The sequence below is a fragment of the Myotis davidii genome, unplaced genomic scaffold (genome assembly GCF_000327345.1).
Source record: "Myotis davidii unplaced genomic scaffold, ASM32734v1 scaffold98, whole genome shotgun sequence".
Taxonomy (NCBI): Eukaryota; Metazoa; Chordata; class Mammalia; order Chiroptera; family Vespertilionidae; genus Myotis; species Myotis davidii.
This window is the reverse complement of record NW_006294654.1, coordinates 1,236,017-1,250,729: the sequence shown is the minus strand read 5'-3', so window position 1 is coordinate 1,250,729 and position 14,713 is coordinate 1,236,017. Positions and strand designations below refer to the sequence as shown.

Genomic DNA, 14,713 nt, shown 5'->3' with positions numbered 1-14,713 from the left:
AAGTCTATTTAAGAAGAGAGCAGGCTCAGAGAAATACAAGCTGAACCCAAGCAATCGATGAGATCTGGAAAGTGAAGGGTGTGAGCAGAAGAAGAGCTGCACAGGCAGGGACGTGCCTGCCCCACCCTGTCCCCTCGGGTGCTGCCAGGCCCTTGTAAAACCCTGCACCTCTCCAAAGAGCAGGCCAGGGCTTCAGAGAGTGTTTGGTGAAGTTTTACTGGCGAGGCTCCCCCAATCTCCCAGCCCGAGTTTCTCCATGGTGTCTTAGGTGGCCTGGGTTAAGATTTTCCATTTTTCTCTGTAGATTAAATGGCCCCATTTCCTCCCAAGCTACTTCTCACCTCTTCTCATCTGCTTATCACCAAGCTAGCTGTTGTCATTGTCCTGATCTCCAGCCTTTCTGTGATTGCTGAGTGCCATCAGGACAGTTTAACCATCCTGGGAAGTACGGCTCAGAGGAGATGCTTGCTAACCAGTTTGCAAGCTACATTTTGTGATAGAATACAGAAGACCCAACTTTTGGGAGATTCTCTCTTCTGCCTTATTTTTTAAACTCAGCATCTTTTGCTGGAGAAACATCTGATACTTTGCTTTGCATTTCAAAGGAACAAAGCAAGCGAATTTTTCAGAGGGACTTAGCCCTTTCAAGAGATACCACGTTATTCTCCTTCCTCACAACACGGACAAGATATTTCCTGAATGAAGTACAGAAACTCTAGTGTATTTTGCTTAAGAACAATAGTCACAGTTCTGTTAGAAGTTCCCAGGCTGTTAAAAGGATCTTGCATGGTTCCATGGGGGGAACTCAGACCTACAGAGAGACTTTTTCCAAGAGTCTTCCGTAATAGCAACTCAAACCACCCTTCAGTGGCAGAACTCCACTCCTGGCTACTTATCCCTTCTACCTTTGGCCCCTTCACCCTGTGGTAAACACCAGCTAGTGACAACATCCAGTCTTTAAAACAAAACACTCCATGGGCAATGACAGTGACGGCTCAGGAGTTCTGCCTGCTGGCCACAATTAATTGCTTTATGAGAATTATCCCCTGATCCAAGGTTGTTCATCAAAAATCCTCCCCAGGAGTTCAAAACATTGTACTGAGCCTGGCAGGCGTGGCTCAGTGGTTGAGCATCGACCTAAGAACCAGAAGGTCAGGGTTCAATTCCTGACCAGGGCCCGTGCCCAGATTAAGGGCTCGATCCCCAGTAGGGGGCATGCAGGAGGCAGCCAGTCAACACTTCTCTCTCATCATTGATATTTCTCTCTCTCTCTCCCTCTCCCTTCCTCTTTCTGAAGTCAATAAAAATATATCCCATGTACCTTGACTGGGAATCAAACCCTGGCCTATTGGTCCAGAGGTCCACACTCAACCACTGAGCCACACCAGTGGGGTGAGCATCAGTACTTTACAAGGTGGATTGGAAAGGGTGACTGGAGGCCAAGTCCAGGTTGCACTTCCCATTCCTCTTCCCCCACCAAATGGAATTGACCTACCAGCCAATGGGGGGCCTGTGGTGCCCCACCCTGCAACAGAGTCAGAGAAGGCTCTGGTGAATTTGCTATAGAAATAGCACGAGACTAGAAGAAAGATTGCATGCTGCCTGGGAGCAGGCAAGATCCAAAAAAAAACCACAAAAACAAAACCAGAGGGAGGAAGTTGGGCCTGCATGTCACCAGCCAGAATAAGCCGCTGCTTCATCCCGGGAGAAAGAAAGGCCTCTGAAGAGAATGAAAGCTTAGTCCCCCGAAGCGCTGAGAAGGTACTCATCTATATGGAATTAGGCAGACACATGAAGGGCTGGGAAAGTATCTTGTCCCGTCTCCCCAATATTTCGATTTCTTAACACACAGGGCTCAGCACTGCACAGATACAGCTGTTCTTCCTGAGAAAGGATGCTGAACACCCTGCCGTCATCACGATTCCTGTGTGATTCTCCGGAGGTGAGCCATGGGACCCTGAAGGTTCTGAGATGCGTCTGAACAGAGCACTGATAATCCCAACGCCCTGGCTTGAAACTCCCTCCCCAATCTGTTTTCCATCAGACCTTTCCCCAGGTAGGCCATTCAGACAGGTCGCTGGAGATTATGCAATGAACTCAACTGAAGGCATAAAATGACTCCAAATACTAAATGCCAGCAATATTAAAAATGCCCAGATTTGAACTGTATGAAATGCCTCCCATTATTAAATTCTCAGGGAGGAATTAAAGCTAAATGTATATATACTTGTTCTAGAAGGTTGAGCTCTAAAGAAATTATTTTTGCTCTGATTGTTTTTTCAGTCCAGGGTCAGCCAGAGGGGCCTCCTTCAGCGATTGGTGGTGGAGTCTGACTCCTCCCGCAGCTGCTTGGCGTCATGGTCTCCAGATGTCACTCCTTTGGACAGCTGCCTGGAGTCCATGACTCGTAAACTTAAATCATCTGGGAGAAACGCACTCTCACGGGACCCTACCCTGGCCCGGTGGATGTCCACGGCTGGCCGAGGCCTGTGTGCTGCCAGAGATGTTTTCCTTAGACGCTCCTAATCCGGGGAACCCACCTGGAAGAGGCACCTCTTCCCCAGGCGGAGGTAAGACTTCCCCAGCTCCAGCAAGCACCTTGTCTCTTCAGCCCTGGAGAAATGAAGCTGTTTTAGCTTCTCTTAGAGTTCCTCCTGAAGGAGGCCCGGTCTAGCAAGGCCCGGGACGGGAAGAGAAGCCTGCAGGACCCACGCAGCAGCACGAACTACTGCAGACAGGAAGGCCGGCGACCTGCAAGACCAAGGCTTTCTAACCCCAGGCCCAGGGCATTGCACTTTCCTGGCGGGAGACCAGGGACATGACAGGCAACTCGGAGAAGTAATCAGGTGGAGAGGCATCTTTTCATTGTAGAGGATTATGGGTTTCAACCTGACCAAACATGGAAAAACCCTAAGTGATTATAATCTCCGTAAATCGTGAAGATTTAACTCAGGTTAGTGCAAAGTTCAATCCCAGTCCTGTTTAAAAAAGGAAATACTTGAAAAGCCTGGCCAAGTCACAGACAATTGAAAGTCTTAGGCCTGAAGCTTTAGTTTAACCTGAAGTTGAAGGTCTCAACGTGTCATCCCCTAGTGAAAGATTCAGGGAAAATCTCCTGTCACTGAGAGAAAACAGAAGCTTTGTCTTGCCAACTGTATTTAAAATGTAGGCTTAAAGACTTGGACTTCATTCTAAAAGATATGATTTCTGCAAAAAATTATTTAAAGATTCAAATATTTAACTTTTAAAAACAAAAATGAGAAGTCCACAAAACTTTTTGAGGCATTAGCCCATTTAAACATGTAGTTATTATATTAACTAGATTGGAGACGAGAGCAACTTGAGAAAATGGTGTGAGCTCAAGTGTCCAGAAAGACCAGGAAATCAAGAAAAGCATGTGTCACAGTCTCACATTTGCTCTCCTGGCCACTCATCACCAAACAGCTAGCAGTTCACTTGACTGGAAACCTGGCTTGTCCCAGGGTATGACTGATAGATCCATGGTCAAAAGAGAATACCTTTGACCCCTTATGTTTTCAAATCTTGGACCACTAATGTATGAAAGTGTCTCCTACCTGCTATACAATGAGGCACTCAATTCTTAAGAAAGATTTAGGTGAAGTTTGACTTTGGTATAAAGAAAACAGAGGTGTTTAGGAAACAGGTTTTAGTGTTGTTGTTTTTTTAATTGAAATTATTTGACATACAGGTTTTAGTGTTGTTGTTTTTTTAATTGAAATTAAAAAACATTGTATTGATTCACTCCACTCTCTGGAGTGAGACATTGTGCAATGGCATACAACATGTTGATTTGATACATTTATATATTGCAATATGATTGCCACTGTAGCATTAGTACCTTTATCACATCACATACTTATTTCTGTTTAGTGGTTGAAATAATTAAGATCTAGTCTCAGCAAGTTTGATGATTATCACGGACTGTTGTCTATATTCACTGTACCATGCATTAGATCTGTGACTTATTTACTACTTGTTGCAAGTTTGTACCCTTAAGCATCTCTCCTATTCTCTCCACATGATTTTAGTGTTTTCAAAGCCTACTCAGATGTTTTCATTTAGGATACTGACCTGGGATTATCTAGTTTTAAGACTTGTGAAGTTTTTTTTAATTTTTTATATTTTTATTTTTAGATAAAAGCCTTCTCCACATTTCAAGGACTTTAATGACTATCTTTCTAAGACATTAAGTAATCCTCACTGGTCTCTCAATAACAAAGTTAATGATTATTTAATCTATAGGAGGTCTCCTTATCTACTTGGTTGGTGTGTTTGTAACTCACCAACTGGTTGAAAAGTTACAAACTGTCCTAAGAGAGCATGGGCATTAGGTCAAGCCCTTTCAACCACTTAGTACATTATGTGCCTGTGAACAGCCACAAGTGGCTGTCTCGTCACAACCTTCAGTCACAGGACTTTTGTCTTCTTGCTTTTTAACTCTGACCAAATTATATTTTAGAGTTCTGCAGATGTGTCAATTTGAAAACTCAGGCTTTTAGTGTAAGGAAAGGATTTTGAAATAAATTGCCTTAAGACTTGAGAGTTAAAGAGCTCAAGAAAGCTGGGCTGTGGATGTAATGTACAGATGGAGAACGTCTTTCAGCCACAAAATAACAGAGCAAGCGTGGGAAAGACTTGCACAGCAGTTTTGTCAGGGATAAACTGAGAAAGTAAATGTTTGAAGCACTCTGGCCAGTGTTTTCAAACCACAGGACATGACCCATTAGTGGACTGTGAAACCTACTTAGTGGACTGCAAACAGAATTTTCTTTAAAGGAATGAAATAGAACAGAGAGTGGAGTGAATCAATACAAGTACAGTAAGAATGGTTTGATGAGATTTTACACTTATTATGTGTAAGCACAAGGTAGAAGTGGGCCAGGACAATTACTTTTTACTTTGTATAAGATATAATTTTATTGTGGTTGTGGTTAAAAAAAAGTTAAACATACTATGCAGTAACACCTCAGGGGTACAAAGCTTGGGAGAGGTTATATATAAACTCATTTCCATTCAGATATTAGGACAGACACATTTTGAAAATTAAATGGACACGGAATATATGGAATGACATATATTTATCTTTCCCAAGTTTTCGGTGAAGAGAAATTTATAAAGTTGTCATCCATAAAGACATCTTTATTTTTTAAAAAATCAAACAGCCTAGAAGTAAACGTATTAAATATGAAAAGCCCCTTTCCTTCCTCATCTCACAAGCCTATGGCCTTCGTCAGAGGAAACTGTCAACAGCCTGATATGTGTTATTATGGACTATTTTCTAGGTGCACAGACACATGAATGCTATGTGTATGGAAAAAGGTTTTAATCATATAAATCTGAACAGGAGTGTGTGATATCATTATGAAACTTGTTTTTCATATCAGCATGTCTTACAAATATTTCATGTCCATACCATAGAGCTACTATTTTGTCTGCTGCAGAGTATTGCATGGTAGGACTTAGTATGTATTAATTCAACAGATTCCACACTTTTGTTGTTTCTAATTTTTTATTTTTAAAAAAAATGCTTCAATATACATTTCTATACCTGACTCTTAGGACACTGTGTGAATATTTCTTTGGGCTTGATGCTTACAATCAGAGTTGTTAATCAGAGGCTAAACACACTTCATTTATTTTAAAGAAATATTTTTATTGGTTTATAGAGAGAGAGAGAGGAAGGGAGAGGGAGAGATAGAAACATCAATGATGAGAATCATTGATCGGCTGCTTCCTGCATGCCCCCTTCTTGGGATCGAGCCCACAATCTGGGCATGTGTCCTTGACCGGAATTGAACCTTAGACCTTTCAGTCTGCAGGCTGACATCCACTAAAGCCAAATCAGCTAGGGCTAACCCCACTTTAAATATTGATGTACACTGCCAAATTGTCCACCCAAAAAGCTGTATCCATTTATACTTCCCTCAACAATGACGGAGTGCTCATTTCCTCACATTATCTCCAGCACTAGCAATTACCAATCCTTTAAAATCTGCTGTTTCAAATGGATTGAAAAATAGCATCTCATTTGAATTTTCCTGATTGCTTATGGAGTTAAATGCTTTTATATATTGTTTATAGGTCTTCCTTTTTATAAAAATACTAGAGGCCCGATGAAAGAAATTCATGCAAGCATAGGCCTTCACAGCCCCTGCACCCACCTTGGCCTGGAGCTGCTTGTGCGTCTGCAGAACCACCCCCCCAGTTCCTTGGTTCCACAGAACTCACCCCCTCACCTCCAAAATCAATCGCTTCGCAGAGGGTGGCCTGGGCCTCCCTCTTTGGGGCAATCGTGGAGCCCCCCAATTGATCACCTCACTGGCCAGTGGCCTGGGCCTCCCTCTGCAGGGCGATTGTGGGGCGATGGCGGGGCCCCCCTGACCAATCGCATCGCACCCACCTTGGCTGGCCTGGTGCCAGTGGGTGTCATAGGGTGGTTGGATGGTGGTTCTGCCGTTCTACCATTTGGTCGATTTGAATATTACGCTTTTATTATTACAGATTTTTATATCCTTTGTTTGGTTTGCAGGTGCATTTTATATTAAGAATCTTTAACCTTGTTATATTTCACATATTTTCCCAATCTTTTGCCTCTTATTTATATTTGTGTACAGATCACATTTTAAAATGTATTCAAAACTATCAGTTTTTTCCCCCATGGATATTGGGTTTTGTGTCTTGCTTAGGGAGGTCTCACCCCACATTTATTTTTTTTTTCTGATATTTTCATCTAGTTATTTTTACATTTCCATGTTTAATTCACTGGGATTTTATTTCTTGTTCATGGTATGAAAGAATAAAATTTTTTCCAGTCAATAATCTCAACATAATTTACTGAATGGTTCAATCCTTCCCTACATATTTGTAATGCTGTCTTTCAAATATTGAATTCTCATACATATACACTGCTCTGTTCTTGGATGTTCTGTTCTGTGCTTTAAAAACAATTTTTTTTTTGTTAATCCTCATCAGAAGATATTCTTCCATTGATTTTTTTAGAGAGTGGAAGGGAGGGAGGAGAGACAGAGAGAGAAACATCAATGTGAGAGAGACACATCGATTAGCTGCATCCTGTACATGTCCCTACCAGGATTGAGCCTGAAACCAAGGTACGTGCCTTTGACCAGAATCAGACCCTGGACCGTTTAGTCCCCAGGCCAACGCTCTAGCCACTGAGCCGAACCAGCCAGGGCTGTTTATGCCTTGAACCTACTGATTATTCCTGTGCCAATACCACACTATTTAATTGACCTTGGCCCTGTGGACTGCTTTGACATCTATTCAAAATTTATGTTGTGCTCTATGTCTTCCGGATGAACTTTTTTTTAAGAAACCTTGCTATGATTGTATGAAATTGCTTTGAATTTCTAACTCGGTAGAACTACTGTATTATGTTGGGTTTTCTCATAGAGAAACACGCATGCCACTCCATTATTTATACCTTTCAGTATAAATGTTTGTTCATATAGGCCTTACATTTCTTGTTAACTGTATTTCTAGATTAACAGGAGTTTGTGATATTGGAGTGGTGTTATGCCTGCCTCCTTACTAAGCTTTCTCATTAGTTGTAATAACATGCCAGTAGATCCATCATGGGTGTTTTTGTCCAAAAAACTTCTTTTAAAATATTTTTTTTATTGATAGAGATGAAGGGAGAGGGATAGAGAGATATCAACATCGATGAGAGAGGAACATCATCGATTGGCTGCTTCTTGCATGCCCCTTACTAGGGATCGGCCCAAAACCCAGAGAGGAGAAGTGGAAGTGTGTAAATCCCACTTACAAAACAATGTTCGTCAGGAGAGTGTGGCATAATTGATTGCCATATTTCTTTAAATTCATCTGCCACATTGAGGCTAACGATCTGAAATGCAAACCCGAACATGTTATTTCCATTCTTTAATCCCGTGGATTAGCTCACGTCTTGAGAGAACCAGCTCCGTGCAACAGGGATTGTAAGGCTTGCTCTCACTCTCTCCACTGTTTACTTTAGTACCACTTGCCACTGACAGATGACGCTGCATTTATTCTAAACTACTTGTAGGTGTGGTTTCCCAAACATACCACTCTCACACCGTGGCTCTGTACTTGTGCTTATGCTGTTCCCTGTACCTGAAATATCCTTTCCCTTCATCACTTTTACCAGTTTCCAACACATCTTTTAAGACTTAGCTTAGGTTTTTTTTTTTTTTTTCATCTTTGAATGGACTCTCCAGTTTTTTAATGCTGGAGGCTGATTCTTTAGATGACCTTTCTTGGTCCCACAGCTCTCTCTTCTTCCTCAAACACTGGCTCAATTCCCTAAGTATTCTCTTCATAAAATGTAACATGCTGTATTAAGACATCTGCTTGTGTGTCCTCCCCTCTCACTCTATTGTTAAAGGGCCAAGTCTATATCTTGTTCTTGTTCATTGTTTTATTCCTATAACATTCAATTCATAACTATAAACTACATGGCATTGTAGTAGCTCTTCTGATAACAATCAGGCAGAACCTTCTGACACTCCAGCTTTTCTCTGATCTTCCTTCTCAAGCCAATCTGTTTTAACTAAGGACTTACTACACACGTTTTACCAGGGAGGCATAATTTAGTTCAGAGACCTGTGTTCATATACTCCTTTAAAAAATCCTACTCAGCTGGGGAATGTACAGGCATATAGCCCCATTCTTGCTCTTCTAATGCTTCTAATGGCTGTTCTCTTAATGTCTTCCTCAAGCCCTTCCTCTCTTAACAAGGAAATGGGATGACAAAGTGATTAAGAGCATGGATTCTGGTTCAGATCCCAGCTCTACAACTTATTTCAGCCATGTAATTTTGGGCAATGCACCTCATCTACAGAATGGGCATAGTAATAATTCCCTACCATAGGGTTGCCATAATCCATAAACCTGGTTAAGTACTTCTTAAGTGTATGCTGCTCTGGATATTATGAATTAGGATGCGTCAATGGCTTTTGGCCATGCAATTTATAATGTTCCCACATTTAACCAAATGGTAAAACGATTCCATTTATTCACTCCCATCCCTTTCTAGTTCCCTTACCCTGCTTTGCTAATTTTTTCCTCACTCCGTAGAGGACTAGTTCCATAGGACAAAGGCTTTGTTTTGTTCATTGCTAAAAACAGTAATAGTATTGTATATACTTGTTGAGTGAATGGTGCAAAGTGGCAATGGGAAATATACACCAAAAGGTTCATTATACTGAAAAGGATACATCTTTCTCTAACGGCTTCCAGTTCCATATTTAAAACACCATATGCCATAATGAAAACATAAGAAATTTATTAAAATTTTAAGGCAAATACATAATTTCAACAGATTTAGACCTATGTCAGGCGTGATAGAGTATGAATGCTTTCTTGAAATTCAAAATCAGATCCAAGGGTATCGCTTTCAGAATGTTCTAATACATTGAATTTACTTTTAGTTCTCTTGGAAGAAACAGTCACTATTCTACTTTCTTTCTTGACAGAAATGTGATTTTTCAAAGACTCACTTTTACTTGGTTCATTAACCAAAGAGCTATCGTGCTCTATTTCTTTGCTTTTCCAGTTTACAGATGAGTCAGAGCGGGAATGTAGGTCCTTTCCGTGTTTTTTCTTAGCAGAGTGTTTTTTGGTATATTCACCTGTTTTGGTTATTTTCTCTGAAGAAGATCTGCTATTTCTAGACAACTCGTCTTTCCTTTGACTTCCAGGTCCAGAAATCCCACCTGCTGAAGGAGAACATGTTCTACCAACGAATCCCTCCAGAGACTCCTGCCGCTGCTCAGTGGCTTCGACTCCCAGGTTGTCTTTGGAAGTTTCTAAGTCCTCCTGAGTAGGAACTTGGACTTGCAAGGAGTCGAGAGGCAAAGGAATTGTAGCATCACTCGTAATTTTCTGAAACTGGAGGGGGAAAAAGAAAAGACAGAAATTCAGTAATGAACAAAGCCAACCATTAAAAAGCAGAGTCCTAAATGTCAATATTAGTCTCTCATTTTATTAATGGATCATTTAGAAGATTTTAGAACCAGTTTTTTTTTTCTAATTATATCTTGCCAAGTGATTCCCAACTTAACTTTGCTATATCCAAGGCTATGTCCACTATGTTTTCAGATTCTTGTTTTTGGGGTAACCACCCCATTTCCCTTTCCCGCATTAGAAAAACTAAAACTCTATTCCCTAAGAAAATTAATTTCTTTTCTATTTTGCAGCCACATATAAGCAGGATCCACTATGTGACGAGACTGTGTTCTCAAGTTGTCAGTCCCCACGACCAGTCTGAGACCAGCTGAGACGGGAGACGGGGGCTCCAAGTAGGGGGCTCCAAGTAAGGTAGAGGAAAAGCAGACAGGTTTTCCCCTGTTCCCATAAGTGAGTGATTAACTGTAATATATTGTCTACTAGTTATATCTGGCTCACTTATTTTAAATAATTATCTGTATCAGTACTTGTACCTTCATTAGTGTTCCTTCATTGTAAGCTGACTGCATACAAATAGAAACCTAGATGAAATATGAATAGAATAGATATTTATACAATTTAAAATTTAGAATATATTCTCTAATGTTTCATTTCTTTCACTGAAGATAGTTTGCTTTAAGTCATAAATTTTCAAAAGAACTTTCAGTTTTCTTATATATAACAATATATGATGAAATGAGCACAAATTTACTAATCTCAGATTTAGAAAGGACCCCAATGAGGCTTCTAGCTCCCAAGCATGTGAACTAAGACAGATTACTGTTATTTTCTCTGACTTGTTAACTCCCTTTTTGCTAAGCACTCTTATTCTGTCCACTTACTTGGATATTTTGCATTTGTCCTAGGGCATTCTGCTTTGATTCTGTTTTTTCTTCTTCAAGTGCCTTCTTTTCTTCTTTAGGTGGACCAGTGAGAGTGGAATGCAGCTGGGGACGACCTAGTAAATGAAAATCTGACGGATCTATACCAGCTATTGAGGCAAGCTGCCCAAGCCTGGACAAGAGAAAGAAAAGGCAAGGGTTACTATAGTCACATAAAAGCAGCTTAGATTCCCCCATACCTGTACTTATGAAACACTTCTCCAATCTTAAAAGCCAATATCCTACTCCAGATTATAAGCCTCTATCTTTCCCAAGTTCTTAGACCTCGAGATATTCATGCTCTGGGATTACAAAGATCATAAAATCCTTTAAGTTTCTCTCTCTCTTCAACAATGTGTTAACCCCTATTTGATTTTATTTCCTTACCTATTCCACTCCACTTTAAACACTGTCTCACTAATAGCTTCAGCACCTACCATGTACCTAGTCCTCATCTCTCACCTCTCTTCCCACACTTAAAAAAAAAAAATCTTTTCCCAGGTCATGGTTTTATTTTTATTGAATTTATTGGGGGTGGCACTGGTTAACAAAATTATATAGGCTTCAGGTGCACAATTCCACAACACATCATCTGTACACTGTACTGTGTGTTCACCAACCCAAGTCAAATCTCCTTCCATCACCACCTTCCCACACTTCTTTACCACCTTTCTTCCCTACAGTTTCCAAGAATGTGTGTGTTCCTTCCTCCCCAACACCAACCCATACACCCGCAAACGTTACTCCATCAATTATCAACCTCTCATTCTCTCCTTTGGCATCTTCTTTCAGTAAAATCACACCCAGGTGAGAACCACTGATCTATATATGCCCTGCTGATTAGTTATAATTTTTATGTGTAGGACAAAAATAATTTTAACTTTAATTTATTTAACAAGCAAAATGAATAAAAGGTAGGGAAATTCCTATGTCTTCTGGAGTATTTTCCAATTCAAATTACCTTTAATTTAGTCTTTACCCAAAACTATACTTACTAATTATTTTATTTATAGGTTACTCTTTTATAATGGGCTCTTCTGCTCTACCAAAGCAGGTTCACCATTTTGCATTTCTTTTAAAATGTAATTCCTCATTTAAAAAAATGAAGTACACTACCTATAATTATGCACTACATATGAACATGGAAGTGATGAAAACTGCTGAAGTTCCTTAGCAAAAACTACCATTATAGTTTCAAAAAGCTGAATGCCATGGAGAGAAATTAACTAACCCAGCATCTTTAAGGAGATCCAAGAAAGCATGGAACTTCTGAAAAGAATTCTCAATGCTGCCCAAAACACCTTCATCATCCAGGATCATGTTTGTCAATGACTGTGCATGCAGGGCTTCAGACAAAGAAAAATTTATATTTCTTAACTGGGCATTTTCATGTTCAAGCTATAAAAGAAGATTGAAAATATCTGACATTATTTTCTCTGTAATCAAAAGTTTTTAAATATTTAAAATTGCAATAAATTTGTAATTAATCTAATTCTCCACCAATAGAAGACAATTATCAAAACCCAGAGCCACTCAACAGAGTTTCTTACATAACACGTAGGTAGTATATAAATAAAACAATTATCACCCAGCCAGTGAGGCTCAGTGGTTGAGCGTTGACCCATGAACCAGGAGGTCACAGTTCAATTCCCAGTCAGAGCACATGCCTGGGTTTCAGACATGAGCCCAAGAAGGGGGTGTGCAGGAGGTAGCCGATCAATGATTTGATCTCATCATTGATGTTTTTATCACTCCCTTTCTCTGAAATCAATAAAAATATATTTTAAAAAACACACAAAAAATTATTGTTTTATTAATGATCTTTCAAAGATCACATTTTTAACTGGTTAAATTCACAATGGATCCTCATTTTACATTAGAGAATTAGCTGCTTAAGGGTTCCCTTAAATTAGAAAATAAAATACAGAGTCAAATTTGACAAGGAATATAACTCTGTTGAATGTTAAAGATTAATTTTAATGAGAAAAATATTAATTGTGCAAGTTTAAAAGTCCTAAGCCATACCCAATTTATTAACTGTATGATTACCAATATTCTCCTTGGCTTCTTAAAATATTTACTCCCTTGCACGCCTCTCCCTCATCATCTGTTCATTTAAAACCACATGTAAGTCCAATTCCAGTATCTCTTGGACTGTTTTGTTCATGATCCATCTTTTGCCTTATATAAGCAGGTGCTCAATATTGATTGAATAAGTGTCCTCCAATCCAATGTTTACACTTTAAGAGATTCCTCCGTAAACTCACCTTATAATTACATATATTTATATGGAATTTTTCATAGCTTATGCCTTGCTTTCATGCACATTAGCCTGATTGTAATTCTCATAATACATATTTTTCTTTCATTGTATTCTTAGCATTTTCCAATATCTTATACTTATTTATTTAAATGATTCACTTTCCTAATTCACTGTCAGTAAACAGTCTTAACATGTTACTGTTAAGACTGTTTTATGTAACTGTATACATAGTGTAAGGGCAATGAGTGCTTTCTTGAATCAAGACATCATGAACAAAAAATAAGCTAAAGTTATATAAAAGCACACACACAAAAAAACACCTAAGATTTTTACATTTTTTTAAACATGCTTTCTGAAATATAGTTCATATAACCAATAACTATAGGTAAATACAAAAGTTCATGTGGTACAACCAAGTTGTAATATATTACAGTTTTAAAGTTTACAAACAGTCTGTGCGCATGGCTTAAAATCAAATAAAAATAAAACCAAAAAACTCTGCAAAGTAGAAGAAAACACTTATTTACCTCACTAACTCGTTTGTCGGCCTTGAGTCTTATTACTCTTTCCTCCTTTAACTGATTTAGGCACTCCTCCAGTTTTCCCTAGTGTGAGGAAATAGAGGAAATATCATAAGCTATTCACAGTGTGACATCCAAGTCTTTCCAGCTATAGATCTCACCAAGGATTTAGAGGCAGAGCCACAAGTGAACTCGATTTCAGCATTATAATCTACTACTTTTAATGTCATACCATGGTAGTGAATTACCGAAATACATCAAATTAGCATGTTCAAGATTTATTTAGCTTCTACTCTTTCCAAAATAGATTTGTGGCAGCTCACCATAAAAGGCATATACATCTATAATATAGTAAGTCAGAAATAAAAATTCCTCTATTATTTACAGAATGTTCTCATTATTTAAAACTGACTTCATAGAGATTCTAACCTTGGACACATTCAATAACTCTAAGCCTCAATTAAAAAGAAGCTAATAAAAAAAACCTAATCACATGATAGAATTCAGAATGGTGGCTACCTTTGGGGAGGGAGGATATAGAGACTAGAGAAGTTGAGCAAGGGAACCTTTTGAAAAGCTGTAAATATTTTTATCTTGATGGGAGTCATGTGAAAACGTATACGTTTGTAACAATTCACTGAGCTTGTAATTATGATTTAAGCACTTTGCTGCATGTATGTTAAACCTCAATAATTTTTTCTTTTTACAAAAACATCCAAACAAACCGCACCATAATTAGAGACAGTAGACTAAAATACTCCATTCGTAACCAGTTCTAAACAGCTTATCAAAGTTCAATTACATGAAACAGTTTCTTCCTCTAGTGGAGGGAATTAGAACATAATGTTAAATTTCTATGAAAAAGTATCCTCTCCTCCTACAAAGTAATTCATATTCTTTAAAATATGGGTGCTGATCCATGTTTCTCAGTGGTTAGAACATCGGCCTATGCACCAAAGGGTCTCAAGTTCAATTCCTGATCAAGGATATGATAAGGTTCTGGAGTAATTTTCTTCCTGTCATCTGCTCTCCTTCCTCCCTGCTATTCATTGGCTAGTTGAAATTTTTTTTGTAAAGCTCCC

The 14,713-nt window shown here is 39.1% G+C and overlaps 1 protein-coding gene across 1 annotated transcript in view; it reads right to left on the bottom strand.

The window, feature by feature from the left end:
* Positions 1-9,282: 9,282 nt before the first annotated feature.
* The window catches only part of CEP78 (centrosomal protein 78kDa), a gene marked incomplete at its 5' end in the record, with an annotated part of 34,157 nt that continues 28,726 nt past the window's right edge, over positions 9,283-14,713 (bottom strand). The window contains 5 exons of the mRNA XM_006769027.2: positions 9,283-9,909; positions 10,461-10,508; positions 10,809-10,980; positions 12,079-12,245; positions 13,638-13,715. Of these exons, the coding sequence (XP_006769090.1) occupies positions 9,349-9,909; positions 10,461-10,508; positions 10,809-10,980; positions 12,079-12,245; positions 13,638-13,715 (1,026 nt within the window). The remainder of the gene's footprint in view (positions 9,910-10,460; positions 10,509-10,808; positions 10,981-12,078; positions 12,246-13,637; positions 13,716-14,713) is intronic.